An 18,541-nucleotide genomic window follows, 5' to 3' on the forward strand; every position below is an offset into this window, starting at 1 on the left:
TCTTTTCTGGCCCATTGCCATTGCCAGAAGATTCCTCATTGTCTTTAAACACTGCAGGTACTCCACTTTTTCTCTATAGAATGATCTGGCTCCTTCTGCTCTTTGATGCTTGCAGCCTAGCTATTCTATATTTTCTACAAAATGCGGAGGTGGGGGGAGGGGGATGTGTCCAGGTCTCATTTCTAATTCAGACATGAACTCTCTCTCCTTCTGCTCTTATCCTCTTCATGTGCTGAATTTCTCACTGACTTCTCCATCACGTGTCCCCCACTACCACCACCCTCCCAACTTTTGATAGGAGCCCATAGGTTCAGATACAGTTCTTACCCTAAAAATCCAAGGGGTCCTTTTACTAAAGTGCGCTGAAAAATGGCCTGCGCTGGTGCAGATGTGTATATTGGAGGCGCACAGGTCCATTTTTCAGTGCACCTGAAAAAAAGGTATTTTTTTTTGGCCAAAAATAGATGTGTGGCAAAATAAAAATTGGTGTGCATCCATTTTGGGCCTGAGACCTTACCACCACCCACTGACCTAGCGGTAAAGTCTTACGGGTTAACCAGGCAGTAATGGTCTACACGCATACAATGCCGATTACCGCCCGGTTAGTGCAGTGTGCCGGAAAATTTCCGGCATGCCTAGTGGATGCGCGTAAAAAATGAAATTACCACCCAGGCCACAAAGTAGCTGGGCAGTAGTTCAAAACTGACACGTGTCGGACACACATATGCGCTTTATGCGGCTTAGTAAAATGGCTCCCAAAAGCACTAGCTCATAGACTTTGGCATTGAAACTATATAGGAATTATATGGAATATAGCATTCCATAAACACACACATTACAGAACACAGGAACAGCGCAAAGCAAGCTAAATACCTTTCTTCGATAGGCAGCAACACAATATTCAGCTGTGAATTTCAATTTCCATAAATTTTCTTTTCTTTTTTTTTTCCGGCAAGTCACTGGCAACTGTTGGCTTCAGCAAAAGCAAAACTGCACAAACTATCACAGATTTTTGTTTATGTTCTTTTAATGATTTCTATTTTCTTCTCTCTTGTGGCAATAAAAGCCATATGAATCAGTGGATACAGTACCTATACTTTATCCAGACCTTTCAACCAAACCACCACAGAAACAGTAAACTGAAACCAGTTCACTAAAAAATTCATTTGCTTGAAATGAGGAAAGACAACCAAAGAAATAAGACTGTGGGGGCAGGGGGGATGAAAAATATTTATAAAAAGTTGTAACATGTACACCAGTTCCTTCAGGTAACTTCCATTGCTTACTTTCTTTTCTATCAATTTGAGTCCTTCCTTTTCCCCCCCGCTGTATATCCTCTTCCAAATCTGTCTTGCGCACCCTGGCTGCGACTTCTTTGGCTCTGACTTGTAACAAATATAGAAAATGTACAACTGGTTCTGGCAGTAAATTCTGAATGTGGTGTTGAACAGACGGGACCATCTCACAAGTAGTCTTCCTCCCCTCTGACATACAGAATGGATACTCTTTGCTCCAGTGAAGATGCTGAATAAGGCAAGGGTTAGAATTCATTAACTTTTTTAATTGACCATTTAGGAATGTTTGTTTGCTTGCTGCCTCTCACTTGCACCTGCCCCCTGCCTGTTTCCTTTTCCTGAGCTTTCATCCATCCTCCCTGTCTCCTCTTTCTCCTTCCTCACTATCTGACTCAGGGGCCCTTTTTGTAAGCCACATAAGCGTCTACATGTGCCCAACACGTGCCAAAATGGAGTTACCACCCGGCTACCGTGTGGCTCTTGCAGTAATTTCGTTTTTGGCACGCGTCCGATATGCGCATCGAAAATTTTTTTATTTCCGGACACACATGCATATTGGATGCATGCCAGTGGCATTTGATGCGTGTAGGTCATTATTGCCCGGTTACTTTATGAGTCTTTACCGCTAGGCCAATGGCTGGTGATAAGGTCGCAGACCCAAAATGGATGCGCGGCAATTTTGATTTTGCCGCACATCCATTTTCTGCAAAAATTTTAAAAAAGGCCTTTTTTACAGGCGTGCTGGAAAATGGATCGGCGTACACTACCGCAAGCCATTTCTCAGCGCACCTTAGTAAAAGGACCCCTCAGTTAGCACATGGGAAAAAGATAGGCAGGAGACAGAAACTTGTCCACATCGGCTCAGTCAGTCCTGTGATTTCTACCTTCCTTCCCTAGTATCTGGCCCCTGTCTTTCTTTCTCCGTCAATTTAATTGAACGGTGACAGCCTGGGTTGCTACTCCCCACTGCTCTTCTTCCTCCTCAATGCCAGCACCATGAGAACATTCAAAGCTCTGAGTGAGGGCCCAGCATTTCCTTTTCTTGAACTTGCACTGTACAAAATTGGCATCAGGGAGTGCTGGCCTGCAACTGTGAGTTTGGAACATATTTGCAGTGCCAGCCTTGAGGAGAAAGAACGGTTTGGAGCTCCAGGACCCGCGCCTAAAATTTACATGGGATTGGGAAAAGGGGGTGTGGAAATGGGAGGGGCATGTGTGTAATAGGGGCATTCCTAAAATTAACGCAAGTTGTTATAGTATAGCGGGGTTACACTGAAGGTTATTGTTGAGGTGATTTGTAGAGGTTGGTTCGTTGATTTTGAGGATGTAGGCTGGTGACTTTTGTAGTCATCTGGGGGGGGGGGTACTGATGAGGTGATTTGTGGAGGTGCCATGTTGATTTGGATTGGGCTTGCTGGTTGGTTGGTTGGTTGGGTTAATTGATGAGTTTGATGAGATAGATTTGATAGGAGTGGGATGTAGGTTTCTTATGTGATTAGCTATAGAATTTTTTGAAGAGGTAGGTTTTCATTTCTTTTCGGAATTACTTAATGTATCAGCTACACACAAAGATCTGTACACTTACCCAAGCCTGAGGATATGTGCTGGACTTTTGCTTTCAAAGAGCTTTTATGTTCAAGTTTTCTTCTATGAAGTGCTAAAAAAAAACAGTAAAAGATCATATACAAAACTAATAGCCAATTGGTGTAACGCTCTTTGAAATGGTCATGGCCTTGTTGCACTGCATAGCCATGGCCTATTGGGATTTGCATCAGTCTGACCTCGCTTTTGTGTTGTCAAATTTATGGGAAGGACCATTATGTATTTTAGTTGTACAATTCAAGTACAGGTAACCTCCGTTACCAATCAAACCAAGTCTGAAAATGCCCAGCGCAGCTCCCAGCTCACAAGGTAAATTTAGGTTCTACCACACAGCTCCAAACAAAATTGTCCCTCCTCCAGAGCTATGAGTCACCAGATGCTATGTAACCAAAACTGATTGAATTAAGTCTCTGGCAGTGTAGATTCAACAGACAATTCTAATGAAAACAGACACCAGATTCAATGTAACCAGATTAAGTCACAGGTTTAAAACACAGTTCCAATGAAAACACCTTTAAGACAATTCCAGCATGAAAAGATGAAATCACTAGCACAGATATTCAAAACACAATTCTCTAAAATCCCTTTAAGACAATACCAGCATAAAAATATAAAATCACAGTGCAATATAGGCAATAGGATAGAGACAGATAAGGAACTTATAGAGGTCAGGCCCTCTGCAAGTGAAAGGACAGGGTTTTTTTTGTTTGTTTTTTTTTTGTGTTAATAGGATAGAATAAAAAAAGGGGGTGAAATAAAATAAAGGAGTCAATAGTTAATCAGGAATATATTAGGTAACCTCAGTTACCAATCAAACCAAGTCTGAAAATCTAGTGATCTAGGTACCAACATCAAATATTTGTGGTACTTATAACTTCTAGGCAATGCCAAAGACCTAGATATTCAGTGCGATGCCCAGATAAGGGCTTGAAATAAATATGTGGGTTTAATTCCACCCGTGCCAGGCCGTGTTTTAAAAAATGCAGTCACTGCAGGCTGAATATTGGCCGGTGTGTGCAACTCTTGTTAAAATGTTAATACAGGTTAGTGAATGGGGCCCTAAACGTCCACTTGAGGCAACAGAGGATGAACAACTTACCCAATGTTATCAAAACCACCACTGAGAGAAGCAGGTTTTGAACCCCAAGTTCCCTGGTTTAACTGCCCACTGCTCTAACCATAGGCCATTTCTCTACTTATCCTTGGGCTTGTAATTTTTACCTTTAATCAAGTATTATACACCAGGAATTATGCACATTTTCTGAATCTGCATTTCTTTGCTTTCACATTAGCAATAACTATTGCTATTATTCTGAAAACAACAAAAGATGTAAAACATGCTTTAATAAATTTTTTGACACTCTACCTCTTAATGTTAGATGTCCAATAAAAGCCAGCGTAGTCACTAGTACCATAAATACAGCGACTAGTGTGATCAGCAGCAAGTATTTCTCATTATCACTTGTATGATCCAAAGATGGCAATGCTAAAAAAAATATATTGTTATTATTATTATTAGAGTCTATGATCTTCCATGCATTTTCAGAACACAAACTGTAGGGTTTCTCTGTGTTGATGGAACATGACAAATGGCTTCGTTCTTTGCAGGTGGCAAGAAATATTTGATAGATTGCCTATTGCCATCAGCATCAATGGTCTATAATAATTATAGAACAGGATTATAACATAAAAAAACAAAATATAAGTGTACATAAAATATATCCTCAAAGTTAAATACATATGACATCAAAAATGCCCAACATTTAAACACAGGACCTCAAAAACATTGAAAATGTCCACTGAAAATTTAAAATAGTATCTTAAAAGTAAATCAATAGCATCACATGAAGGAAGGTATAACCACGCTTGCGTTTTTCCCTTTGTCTCTCTAAAATGTACACCAATGATAAAAAAATAATGGCTGTTCCTTAATCAGTGGCAAAATATTACATTACATTATTCTATCCCTAAAAGTCACTATTTCTTGAAGCGGAAACGTAAAGTTGTTTATTCTTTATGCTGCTCATTTTCAAAGTAGATGGATGTCTTAAAATGCCTTTTAAAAACTATCTGCTAAAAACGTCCAAATCCTGATTTTGGAAAGTCAGAGAGGTCCTTTTACTAAGCAGCAGTAAGCACTAATGCGTATACTTTCCCGGCACTAAAAAATACTTTATATTTTTTTGCATCGGGGGGGCTTGTTTGGGGGTGGAGAGTAGGCATTTCCAGGGCTAATTGCTGCATGCCAACTGATTAGTGCATGGTTAGTGTATGAGCCAGTGGTCCCCAAACCTGGTCCTGGAGGCACTCCAGCCATTCAGGTTTTCAGGATATCTACAATGAATATTCAAGAGAGAGATTTGCATGCACTGCCTCCACAGAGGCAAAATAATAAGATTTTTTGTCTTATTTTGCATCCCTCTCCTAATAATTCCTAGCATCCTATTTGCTTTTTTTGGCAGCCTATTTATATTTGTACTGCTCATAGGTTTTCCCAGGGGTGTAGCTTGGGCAAAGCAGGGGCAGATTTGTGATTCACTTGCATATTTATTAACATACTCATGTCCGTGCATAGAGTACATGCCCACCTTTACACCCTCTTTGAAGCAGACATAAGTTTGTGCATGAGAATTTGTGCTCGTAGAAAAGTGAGCATAAAATAGGTGATTTTTAGAACTTTGATATAGGTGACCCATTTGGAAATTACTTCCCACTTGCAAACACTGCATATTAAGGACTAAGGGGGGATGCACTAAAGTCAGCGTTAGAGCCGTTCTGTACCGAATTCCAAAGCGAATTGATAGGGAACAGCTATGCATGAAGGAAAGGGAATGCAAATGCATTCTCTAATCCTTCGTAAAACCGTCGGATAATCGGCTGGTAGAGCATGCGCAGAGCAGCCAAGTGTTATGCTGGCTGCTCTGCGCATGCCAAGGACGTAAAAAAAAAACACGTCCTTTATGGACGTCATTTATGGATGTCCTTGCCCCCCCACCTGAGGTCGCCGCTCCCCGCTCCCCCCTGCATTGAAATCAGAACTTTACACAGCCTCGGCCCCCCTCCCTTCCTTCCTTCCTTGAAATGACAGCTTCCCCGCCATCCGTAAGTCAGACGAGGGCGGGCCAGGGAGAAAAGGAGGGAAGTCCGGAGAGGCGATCAGCTGTTGTTGCCGGTGAAGCGCCTTCACACGGAGGTGAGAGGCGCTGTGAGGGCCCAGTGGCAGATGGAGGGGGGCGGGTGGAGGAGGGGGAGCGGCGGCGGCGACGACCTCAGGGGGGCGGAGGATGGCGGGGAGCTGTCATTTCAAGGAAGGAAGGGAGGGGGGGGGGCCAGGGCTGCGTAAAGTTCTGATTTCAATGCAGGGGGGAGGGGGAGCGGAGAGAGGCGGCGACCTCGGGCAGGGAGGGCAAGGCTGTCCATAAAGGACGCTCCTGATGAGCACTTGGTGGTTTTTGCCCCCTCCCAATTTTTTTTTACATTTTATAAGTTTTCTGAGCCCGCGTAGCCCCAACGAGAGGTACAGACCTCTCATTAGATTTCCCAGCATTTTCCAGCGTTAGGGCAAGCGGAAAAGCTTAGTGCATCTCATTTCAATAGGGTTTCTACACAATTTGCTCATCTGCATTCCGTTTGCGTTAGCTGCTACAGTCGTCGGAAAAAAGTATTTAGTGCATGCTAGGGTTTACTACTTGCTCGTTAATGGCTTGTTATTGGCTCATAAAGTTAACTTAATGAGCCATTAACGAGCAAGTAGTAAATCCTGACATGCACTAAAGACTTCTCCAAGCCATGTTCCGACAACGGTAGCAGCTAACAAAAACAGAATGCAGATGAGTAAATTGTGTAGAAACTCTATTGTAATGAGATGCACTAAACTTTTCCGATTGCCTTAACGCTGGAAAGTCTAACGAGAGGTCTGTACCTCTCGTTGGGGCTGTGCGGGATTGTAAAACTGCTACAAAAGTGACAAAAACAAAAAATTGGGGAAAAAAAGTCAAGTGCTCGTCAGGGACGTCCTTTTTGGACGTCCTTCACTCCGAAACAAAACAAAAAAATAGTGCTCTGCTTCAAAAAAGACGTCCATTTTGGCCGTCATCCCCCCCCCCCCCCCCCCCCCCGCCTGAGAATACAAAAGTCAAGTGGGAGGGCTGCAGAGTGGTTTGCTGCTATGACCGGCTCCTGAATCGTTGCAGGACGACTGAACTCCAGAGGACAATGCAGTTGAGGATGCCCATCCCCCCCAAAAATGTCCATCTTGGCCATCATTCCCCCCCCCCCCCCCCCCCCCGCAATAATAAAAATGTCCTTTTTGGCCGTGCTTCACTCAGCTGAGAGACCTGGAAGTCTCTGAGCCAATCACAACGCGTTTAGCTGAGCTTGGCTGCTCTGCGCATGCCTGACCAGCCGATTGGCCGACTGTTTAATGATGGAATAGAGAATGCAAGTGAGCTACAACGAGCAGCTCATTTGCATTCCCTTTCCTTAATGCATGCCCGTTCCTTACCGGTTCGCTAAGGGAATCTAACGATTGTTTAGTGCATCTTGCTGTAAATTCAGTAAACGGAGCCCAAATTTGGGCTGAGTGCTATTCTACAAATGGTGCTATAAGTTAGGTGCCATTTATAGAATAGCACTCAGCGCTGGGGTTTATGCCCAATTTCGGGCATGAGGATTTAAACCAACTGAAACCTAGTGTAAATCCTCACGCCCAAAATTGGGAGTGAATCTCCCATATTCTATAATACTGCACACATCTGAAGAGAACACCCCCTGACCCACCCATGCCCTTGCCATGGTTATACCCCATTTTCAGATGCATGCTTTAAAAGTTACGTGCACATCTTTATAGAATACCGACCAGGACAATGCACACATACATTCAAATTGTTCCCATCAATTATTGGCGCTAACTGACTAATTATTCAATTAAATTGCACATGCAACTTGGGCCCATGCCCAAATTTGTGTGTGTAGTTTTGAGCGCCATTTATAGAATTTGGGGAGTAAATGGTTTATTTTGCAAATAATGCACACAAAAGGAAAGACATTCCCTTTGTTTACTTTTCTATTTCCAAATGACTCATATCCCTAACAATTATATGCACACATATCTGCACTAAACTCAGAACTAAACCCAGCCATTATTTATAATGATTGACTTTAGTACTTACGACATGGGATATTGCAGATCTGAACGGGAAGCGAATAGTTTACATCTGTCCTCCAGCCCTAGTTCAATACAAAAGAATTCACACCATATGGTCATCGTATTTCCTCTTCTGTTAAGTTCCTTCATTTATTAGGGGGCACCACTGAGGAAAGTTTGTTCACAGCTTTGCATAGCACACTATTCCAATATCAACTTATTACTGTTGTTAGAAAATTATGCATCAATAAGGCAAACCTCTTTGAGGATAACTTTCAAAACCTTTAAACCCAGGTAACCAGTAATGTACTCCGGTTAAATTGCTTGGCTGGAAATTTTCTTGAACTCTCTGGCTGAAAGCATGTGCTGGCGTCCTCAGGGGTCCTTTTACTAAGCCACAGTAAAAAGTGGCCTGCAGTAGTGTGGGCACGTGTTTTGGACACACACTGGGCCATTTTTTTTACCGCGGCTGAGAAAAGGGGCTTTTTTAATGGGTTGGGAAATGGGCATGTGCTGAAATTAAAACTAGCACGTGCCTATTTATGGCCTGAGCCCTTAATACCACCCATTCGCCTAGCGGTAAGGGCTCACGTGCTACCCACGCAATAACCATGCAGCGCTTGCCAACTGCCGGTTACTGCTGGGAACACCCCTCATGGTAGAAAATAGAAAATTATTTTCTACCGTGTGATTCGGCATGCGCCAAATTCATAATTACTGCTGGGTGCACGTGCTAGCGATTTGGTATGCACTACCCATGCGTTAGCCCTCCCACGCCTTGGTAAAAGGGCTCCTTAGTGTGCATTCATTTAGCAAGATTAAAAAGAGGCATGCCCCTGGTTCTGTTTAGATCAGGGGAAGAAAACAGTGCACATACAGGAGATTTGCAAAAGTACACTTGAATTTATGCCCCTTTCAGCTACCTGTAGAATAAGAAGATGCAAACTAGCAGAGTAATTCTGCAAAGAAAGTAATTGACATTTATTGAGCAAATACTTGCGAAAGTGACCAGAATACTGACATGCAGGGTGAGGCAAAATAAAGTAACCTCCTAGAGGGTTTTGCCATTTTCTCAGCAACCGCTTTGAATTTCAATGAGAAATTTTAAATATTTATTTATTTATTACATTTGTATCCCACATTTTCCTCCCTATTTGTAGGCTCAATGTGGCTTACATAGTGCCGGAGAGCTGTTTGCAGACTCCGGAGTAAACAAATACAACATACTTACTTATTAGTATTCAACGTTTAATTATCTTAAGCTATGTTGATGTTACTGACATTTTAGCATTACTACCTAGCGATTTTTGCACGTTAAAAATGTTCCAAGCTAAAACACAGTAAAATAGCATCGTTCAAGTGATAAAACAATTAACAATGCATCAGAATTTCACAGTCACTGCGAATGCTTAAATTGTCCACCCCCAGCTTTAACACAGGCCTTTTTATTCCCTTACCCTTAATTGTTCTGTCTGTTTACCTGTCTTATCTAGATTGTAAGCTCTTTGAGCAGGGACTGTCTTTTTGTGTATGGTGTACAACGCTGCGTATGCCTTGTAGCGCTATAGAAATGTTAAATAGTAGTAGTAGTAGTAGGCCTTCTGTCACTTTGGGGAGTTCTTAACAGCTTTGTCGATCGGTCCCTGTGGCAGGCTGTCCCATCTGCGCGCTTCTTTAAGTTCGGTGATTGTTTGTGGCTTTGGGTGGAGCTTATGATAAGCCTCCAACATTGCTCCCCAGACAAAAGTTTGCATCACTGTGATGTCATTAACAGTAAGCTGGTAGCCCTTTTTTCCCCAAATAATGGTATTTTTACAGAGCAAACAGTTTTGAACGTATGATAATCGTTGGATGGCCACGCTAAAAAGTCTGTAATTTGACAATGTTTAAAGATGATCTCATTCCACTCAGCACATAAATGTAGATAGTAAAAACAAATAAAGCTGTAAAATTTCACATAGAAATTCCAGGCAGTTGCTGAGAAAACAGTAAAAAAAACTCTATGGGGTTACTTTTTTTTTTTGCCTCACCCTGTGCATACATGCATAAATTCTGGAAATCCAGCTAAGCACTATTCTGTAACTATGTGCATATCTGGCAGATGGACCTTACATAGATAGAGCCTGGGCAAAGGAAGGAGGCACATGTGTGTAAACACTACCTAAGTCGCACTCATATTTCTGGAATCCAGCTGTATGGCTGGTGCATATGTGAGTATATATCATGTTGCACTAGTATTCTATAAAGGAAAGTTGGGGACCCTTTTACTAAGGCGTGTATCAATTTGGAATTACCGCCCCGGCTACCGCGAGCACCAGGCATTAATTCCATTTTTTACACACTTCCGATACGCACAGCAGAAAATATTTTTTATTTTCTACCGCTTGGCCCTAATCAGGCAGTAACTGGCAGTGTACGCACACTGACGATTACCGCCTGGTTAACGCGTGAGACCTTACCGCTAAGTCAACGGGTGGCGGTAAGGTCTCAGGCCCAAAATGGATGTGTGCCAATTTTTATTTTGCCGCAGGTCCATTTTTGGCCCCCCCAAAAAAGGCCATTTTTTGCAGGCGTGCTGAAAAATGGACCTGCACACATCCAATACACACGCCTACAACAGCGCAGGCATTTTTCAGCGAACCTTAGTAAAAGGTCCCCATGGTACTTACTTTCCTTTATAGAATACGCTCCAACCGGTTGTTCTCTAGATGCCTACATGTTGGTACCATTTTATAGAATTGCCCCTTTATTACGCATTTTTCCTCAGATTCTATATAGATGAGTGCCCAAATCTGGGCACGGATTCCAGATGCACATGCAAACTAACTAGTCAATTAAGCGCTAACAATCAATTATTGGCATTGAATGGCACTTAATTGGCAGTAATAACGAGTTACACGTGCATCTGCCCTATGTCCTATCCTATAACATGTGTGCCTAAATTTTATAGCATGCAACTCAAAATGGGGTGTGGCCAAGGAAGGGCCATGGGTGGGTCAGGGGCGTTCCTAGAAATGAGGCTTGATGTTATAGTATACTTGGATTTACGCACCCAACTGCCATCGGTTGGGCGTGAGGATTTACACTAGGTTTCAGCAGGCACCCAAATTTACACAGGCGTGATGATTTACACTAGGAGCATAGGCGGTCGGTAGCCCAACTGTTTGGGGAGGCTAAAGGGGGCGGGGTTAGGGGTGGGGCCAGGGTGGAGCTTAAATCCATAATTGTCTGATAACACACAGAAAAAAATAAATAAATAAAAATAAAAGTCACAATTAATACCTTTTATTAAATTTAGATATTAGATATGTATCATATGTCAAAGAATAAAGTGGTTGCTCAAAGCATATTCTAAGCACAGTCGCTCAACTGCAAAACACTATGCACAACTTTGTGCAAAAACACACTCAGAACCTTACTGTACCATAAATATTATACTGGGCAGAACCTAACACACCTATATACCACCCATACGGAAAATGCAGACCGTCAACAATATGAAACAAGGGATCATAATATCACAATTCTCATGTAGAGCCACAAAACATCATGTTTAATGTGGGATAAAATGTCATAAATAAGTAAATAAATATAAACTTTTAATGTTGAGCACCTGATTCTCAAAGTGGACACATTCCAAACACTATAATGAAAATAAAATGATCTTTTCTACCTTTGTAGTCTGGTTGTCCGATTCTGCTGCTATCTGTTCTCAGTGCAGGTCAGGAAGTCATCCTCCTTAAATATCTCCCTGGCAACCCAGCCAACACCCCCTCTGCTCGCCCAGCAGTAAGGTAAACAAACCATACACCAATTTCTACAATTGGTTACACAAGGCTAGAGGGCTTTCACTGCAGCTCCTGCTCAGGGTTGCCAGATGGGCGGTTTTCCCGCCCAATTGGGCGGTTTTCCGCAACCCGCCGCGGGAAATTTTTGCCCGCGGCGGGTTGCGGTTTTTTGGGCTGCTTTTTGGGCTTCAGGGCGGTTTTTTGGGCGGCTTTTTCGGCCGCGGGGGGGCGGGGTTAGTGACGTTGTGGGCGGGGTTAGTGACGTGGGAGGCGGGGCCAATGACGTGGGAGGCGGGGCCGGTGACAGGGGAGGCGGGGCCGGTGACGGCGGGGGCGGGGTTCATGACGGCGGGGGCGGGGGTGATGACGCGGGGGTTGGGGTGTCAGGGGTGGGGTTTGAGTTTGGGCGGGTTTTGGGCGGTTTTTATGCTGGATTGGGTGGGAAAAAAGTTTTCCACCTGGCAACACTGCTCCTGCTGTGAGGATGGAGGTAAATCAACAATTTAAACCTCTCAGAGCACAGCAGGGGAGGATTAGCCTGTCCAAGCCTCTTATACCGGGCGCCTATGACTAGGAGGATTCTCACACCCAAAGTTGGGCACAGGAATCCATGCTAAGTGCTATTCTATAAAGGTTGCTTAGTGCTAAGCAACTTTTATAGAACTGGAGCTTAGCGTGGATCTTAACGGCGCCTAACTTACTGAATCTAGCCCTTTGCCCATAGACACAAAATGAGAAAACTCTGCCTCTACAGGGAATGTGATATAAGACATAACTGAGTATTGGACCCCGAAAAGTGGAATAAACTCCACAATCCTTCCTAACTTTTAGGAAAGGTCTTAAGACTTTTTATTTTCATATAGGGGCAGATTCAATGTATGTTGCCTAAAAAATCCATGCGGAAAACATTTCCGACTAAGCGTATTCTAAAAGCGGTGTATCCCAGCATCTAAAACTTCGTGCCTCCATTTACACCAGTGAAAATGTGGGGTAAATCCCAGTGCGTTCATTTAGGCACAGAGGAACATAGTCTATAACTACACATGCAAATTTCAGAATGCCAAAAGAACACCTATTTCCCCACCTATAAGAATATGCTTAGCGAGTTGTGCTCGTAAATTCTAATTATTGACAATTAGTAATCATAATTGCTTGTTAAGTGCATCAATGCTAATTAGCTTATTAAGCCAATTAAGTTATGCACGTTGTTATAAAATACGCCTGGATTTCAGCGTGGATCTCTAGGTGCACTATATAGAATCCGGGGGATATTAGGTGATTCTATTGTATTTTATAGACAATATATATGTTTTTATTTATTGGTCATTATCATTGTTAACTTTAATTTACTTTTCACTTATTCTTGAATCCATCTGTATTTGTTTTATTCTTATGCTGCAAACCATTTTGAACTGACTTGTTCCATGAAAATGGTACAAACTGTGATTTAAAACTGCTTCTTCTGTTATATTTTGATTCTTATAAAGTGTGTAAACAAGAGTATTTTTCTCTCTCCAGACCTACCTGAACACAGACATCAGAGCCACATACATCTGATGAAATATTAAGGCCTACTGAATCTGAGTTTTGCTGCAAGAGAAAAATAGGGGAGAAAACTGCTAAAATACAATATTCTAGTACAAGAAAGAAATATTTCTGTAAACGTTGCTAGTTTTGCCTTGTAGAAAAATGTTGCAAGAGAGTTAGGCATATTATCACAAAAAAACAAAGGGTGCATATTTTAGCTGCTAACACCATTGCTGGGAACGAAAATATCTTGCCAATGGAAAGCATAACAGTGGTTCTCAATTCTGGTTCTTGGGTCACTCGAGCAGGTCTGGTTTTTAGACTAACAAAATAAGGGGCCTTTTTAGCACTCACTAATGGCCCATGCACTAGGGACCCCTTTTACGAAGCTGCAGCAAAAGGGGGCCTGCGCTGGTGTCGGCGCGTGTTTTTGACGCACTTTGAGGCCCCTCTACTCACTACGAGGCAGGTCTTTCTTTTTTTCAGGAAATGGCCATGCGGCAAGTGAAGCACTTGCCGCATGGCCATTTCAGGGGGGGGAGCTCTTACTGCCACCCATTGAGGTGGCAGTAAGGGCTCCCGTGCTAACTTGGCAGTAACCAGGCAGCACGTGGCACTGTCCGATTACTGCCGGCTACACACTGGCGCTACAAAAATTAAAATATTTTTGTAGCACCGGATATGATGTGCACTTGGGGTGGGAACTACCGCCAGTCTGCAGCCGTTGTCCTGCAATACTTCCTTTTTAGCAAGCGGTAAGCCCGCATTGGGCTTACCATCGCTTTGTAGAAGGGACTCTAAGTGCCACATGATCCTTAGGTATAAAATCAGATGTGTATCATTTAGCATGTATTAATAACTGAGTACCTGAAAATAAGGATGATCCTCCAAACACCGCCAAGGATACTAAGGTCCTCCCAAGGACTTTCACTAACCACACCCTCTCCAAAAGACATTACATGATGTGATACCCACAAGCGAGCCTTCTCCGGAGTAGCCCCCACACTCTGGAATGCATTGCCTGAAAGGCTGCGCTTAACACAAGACTATCTCTACTACAGGAAGCAGGTGAAAGCTTGGCTCTTCAACCAGGCCTTTAACGGAAGAAGTAACTAACTCATTAGTCTTACTCACACACACAAGCAGTGACTCAGGCTGCATATACTGCAGCAGGACATGTTTATCCACTCCTACCCTAGCTGAGAGAATATTTAACCATTTCTCTGACCTCATGTGCAACTTTCTTTAAATCAATCACCTTACTTTCTAACTCTTCCTACTTTCTTACCCTTCTATATGTTACATCTTTGCTTTACCCTTCGCTATCACCTATAATGTTCTATTACGTATTGTGTGAACCAGTGGCGTACCAAGGGGGGGGCGATGGGGGCGGTCTGCCCCAGGTGCATGCTGCTGGGGGGGTGCCGCGCGCCTGTCGACTCCGCTCGTTCCATGCTCCCTCTGCCCCGGAACAGGTTACTTCCTGTTCCGGGGCACAGGGAGCATAGAACGAGCGAAGCCGACAGGCGCGCGGCACCCCCAGCAGGTAAAAATGCACCTGGGGGGGTGTCCTTTCGCCGGGGGGAGGTGTCCTTTCACCGGGGGGGGTCGCGCTGCACCCGGGGGGGGTGCATCGGCGATCCACCCCGGGTGTCAGCCACCCTAGGAACGCCACTGGTGTGACCATTGCTAGTATACCATACCATACTTTGTATTGCTAGTTGAATATTTTTACTGCTGTAATTGCCTATTACTCATGTTTGATCTATTCTTACTGTACACCGCCTTGAGTAAATTCCTTCAAAAAGGCGGTAAATAAATCCTAATAAATAAATATTAGCATGCGCTAAGCTTTAGTAAAACAGCCCCTAAGTGAATGGTCCCCAATTCATAGGCGAATATGATACACAGGATTCTCTCCTTACCTTCCTCCACTCCATCTCCAAATTAACCCACTACGAGGGCTGACCTTTTTCCTTCCTTACTCCCCACTTCATTTAAAAAAAAAATAATGCCCCAAGTGCCGATACCACCTTCCTCTCTCTCTCAGCATGATTGCACACACACACACACACACACACACACACATACAAAAAGAGATCCTGGAAAAAGATACTCATTTTCTCCCTACATCCCAGCATAATGTCCTGTAAAAACAGAGATCAGCCCTCCAATTCCTTCCCTCACACTGGTCAGATTGTCCAGTGGAACCTCCCTCCCTCTACACTGTAATAATAATGTAAAAGAAAGGTATTCCAAGCTCTTCCCCTCCCTCTTACCTCACTAGTACCCCCCCAAAATGGACAGTGTATCTGAGGTCTGCCCCTCCCTCCCTCAGTCCCAGAGGAGAAGCCCTAGCTGGTACTATAAGTAAGGTAACAGGTCGGAAGGTAGAAAGATTCTGCTGCTAGGTAGTTTTGGTTTTTTTAACCATTACAAAGCCCGATGGAGGAAGGGGCGCTTGCAGTTGGGAGCTCTTCTTGTGTTGATCTGACCAGGAAGGGAGGGGGAGGAATCATACCTCAATGCACTGTAGTTATGGGACTGCAGACCAGGAAACAGAAGAAAGATAGATCAGTCCATTTGACACTTTCAGGTCGATATTAAAATATGCTGGTCAGCCCAGGAGTACATATTTAGTGCCACCACTCTGACCATTGCGGTGCTTTCCAGTCAGTGCAGTCTGGGAATGGGGTTGGGGCTGAACTGGGAATTACACAGGCACCAGTGATATTCAGGGTCATTGTCCTACTACTACTACTATAAATCACTTCTATAGCGCTACCAGTCGTACGCAGTGCTTTACAGTTGAACATGAAGAAAGACAGTCCCTGCTCAAAAGAGCTTACAATCTAAATCAGGACAAACAGACAGGATCAATAAGGATAAGGGAAGGACAGACAGAAGGACACAAGGATAAGATAAAAGTGACAAGTCAGGAGTCGAAAGCAGCATCAAACAGGTAGGCCTTTAGCCCGGATTTGAAGGCAGCCAGGGATGGAGCTAGACGTAATGGCTCAGGAAGCCTATTCCAGGCATAAGGTGTGGCGAGATAGAAGGAACGGAGTCTGGAGTTAGCGATGGAGGAGAAGGGTGCAACTAGGAGAGATTTGCCTAGTGAACGGAGTTCTAGGGAAGGAGTGTAGGGAGAGATGAGGGTGGACAGGTAGTGAGGGGCTGCAGAGTGAATACACTTATAGGTCAATAAGAGGAGCTTGAATTGTATACGGAAACGGATAGGGAGCCAGTGAAGCGATTTCAGGAGAGGGCTGATATGGACATAACGACTTTGGCGAAATATTAGTCGTGCGGCAGAGTTTTGAACAGATTGAAGAGGAGAGAGATGGCTGAGCGGAAGACCTGTGAGAAGCAAGTTGCAGTAGTCTAAGCGAGGGTGATGAGAGTGTGGATGAGGGTTCTGATAGCGTGTTCAGAAAGGAAAGGGCAAATTCTGGCGATGTTATAAAGGAAGAAACGACAGGTTTTAGCAATCTGTTGAATATGGGCAGAGAAGGAGAGGGAGGAGTCAAAGATGACCCCAAGGTAACTGGGCATGTTTGACCATATAGGAAATGGTCCTAACTATGCCTTGTTAGCTATGCAGGCACAGCACTGAATATTGCCTGTACCCAGATAGCATCTAGGTCAGGGGTTCTATTTTGGCCACATGGGTCTCTGCAGCACCCCCCCCCCCCCCAGTCACATGGGTCTAAGCAACCCCCCCCCCCCCCCCCCCCCCCCCCCGGCCACATTGGTCTCCCTTTCCCTGCAGCCCCCTCCTCTCACACCAGCACACCTCTGCCTCTCTGCTGCCCCCTATTCCCACACCAGCACACATCTGCCTTCACTAAATCCAGCATCACTCACTAACTTCCTTCCTGCAGGTCCAGGATCGCTACTGCTTCCTTCTCCTTCCCCTGTTGCTGCTGCAGTGCTTGTGGCTTACATTTTTGGGCCGTCTATGATTCACACAGGCACTCTGGAGTCTTCCTAGTCTGCCGCGTCTGGCCCTCTCTGATGCAACTTCCTGTTGCGAGGGCCGGACGCGGCAGAGGGAAGTCCCCCCATTCTGACACAGATCTACCAGAAGGGATGTTCTTTTAGGCCTGCTTTAGTATCTTTTTCCAGCCAACACTAAATATTAACTCTGACCAGACAGACTTTAATCTAAATTAGATTTTATATGGGCTGTAAAGTACTTAGACCAAATTAGCTGGTCACTGAGTGGAAACAGACTGAATCAGCAAGCCTGGCTATCTACCAGAGTCAGTGGGAAAAACTTTCTGACTACTGACTTCACCGTTGCTACCATAGTATGACTTTTACTGCAAGTGGCCTCATTCCCTGGAAGACTGTGGTAAAATAAACTTCTGAGAAAACAAGACCACACTAACCACATGGAGAGAAGGAAGTTTCTGAAGAGGTTCACACAGCGGCAACTGGGTCCTATTGCACATGTTCACAGAAAACGTTGCCTTAGTTTGTGATGTGACAATCACTTGCACCTGCTCTGTTGTCGTTTCCAATTTCATGGTCCAACCTAAAAGAGGAAGGTCGATTACAGGTGGTAGCTCTTCCATTAAGTTATATATGCATTTTGCTAATAGTGTTAATACTTTATGCCTGATATTGATTCTCAAGGCTAAGGCTATCACCCAATTAGGACTATATGCAATACCTGAGTAGATTTTAGTTACGCTCAAATCACAGTCTCTTGCAATCTATATGTAGTCTAGATTTACATGTGCAAATGCCAGCATTCTAAAATCAGGATTTACACATATATGGGACACACACATGTACTACCACTACTAATCATTTCTGTAATGCTACTAGACATACGCAGCGCTGTACACATTATATGCAAGTACTTTCTCTGTCCCTAGAGGGCTCACAATCTAAGTTTTTGTACCTGGAGCGATGGAGGGTTAAGTGACTTGCCCAAGGTCACAAGGAGCTGCAGTGGGAATTCAACCCAGGCCACCAGGATCAAAGCCTACTGCACTAACCATTAGGCTTCTAATTGCCCAGACCACAAAACTCATCTGTGGGCCTGAGGCAATTTACTGGGGGAAATGGCAGAGACCCTCTAGTGATAGTACTGCAAGGCTACCACTAGGGGCTGACAACACCATTTTGAACCCAGGTGCAGGACAGAGCAGGGGATCACTCCTGCTCCCTGC

At 44.0% G+C, this 18,541-nt stretch overlaps 1 protein-coding gene across 1 annotated transcript in view; it reads right to left on the reverse strand.

The window, feature by feature from the left end:
- Positions 1–737: 737 nt before the first annotated feature.
- The window catches only part of IL17REL (interleukin 17 receptor E like), a 129,274-nt gene continuing 111,470 nt past the window's right edge, over positions 738–18,541 (reverse strand). Inside the window, exons 13-18 of the mRNA XM_030216484.1 lie at positions 17,753–17,898; positions 13,356–13,421; positions 8,069–8,126; positions 4,264–4,383; positions 2,881–2,952; positions 738–1,524 (exon numbers count right to left, since the gene is read on the reverse strand). Of these exons, the coding sequence (XP_030072344.1) occupies positions 1,463–1,524; positions 2,881–2,952; positions 4,264–4,383; positions 8,069–8,126; positions 13,356–13,421; positions 17,753–17,898 (524 nt within the window). The 3' untranslated portion in view covers positions 738–1,462. The remainder of the gene's footprint in view (positions 1,525–2,880; positions 2,953–4,263; positions 4,384–8,068; positions 8,127–13,355; positions 13,422–17,752; positions 17,899–18,541) is intronic.

Source organism: Microcaecilia unicolor, chromosome 10 (genome assembly GCF_901765095.1).
Source record: "Microcaecilia unicolor chromosome 10, aMicUni1.1, whole genome shotgun sequence".
NCBI classification, from domain to species: domain Eukaryota; kingdom Metazoa; phylum Chordata; class Amphibia; order Gymnophiona; family Siphonopidae; genus Microcaecilia; species Microcaecilia unicolor.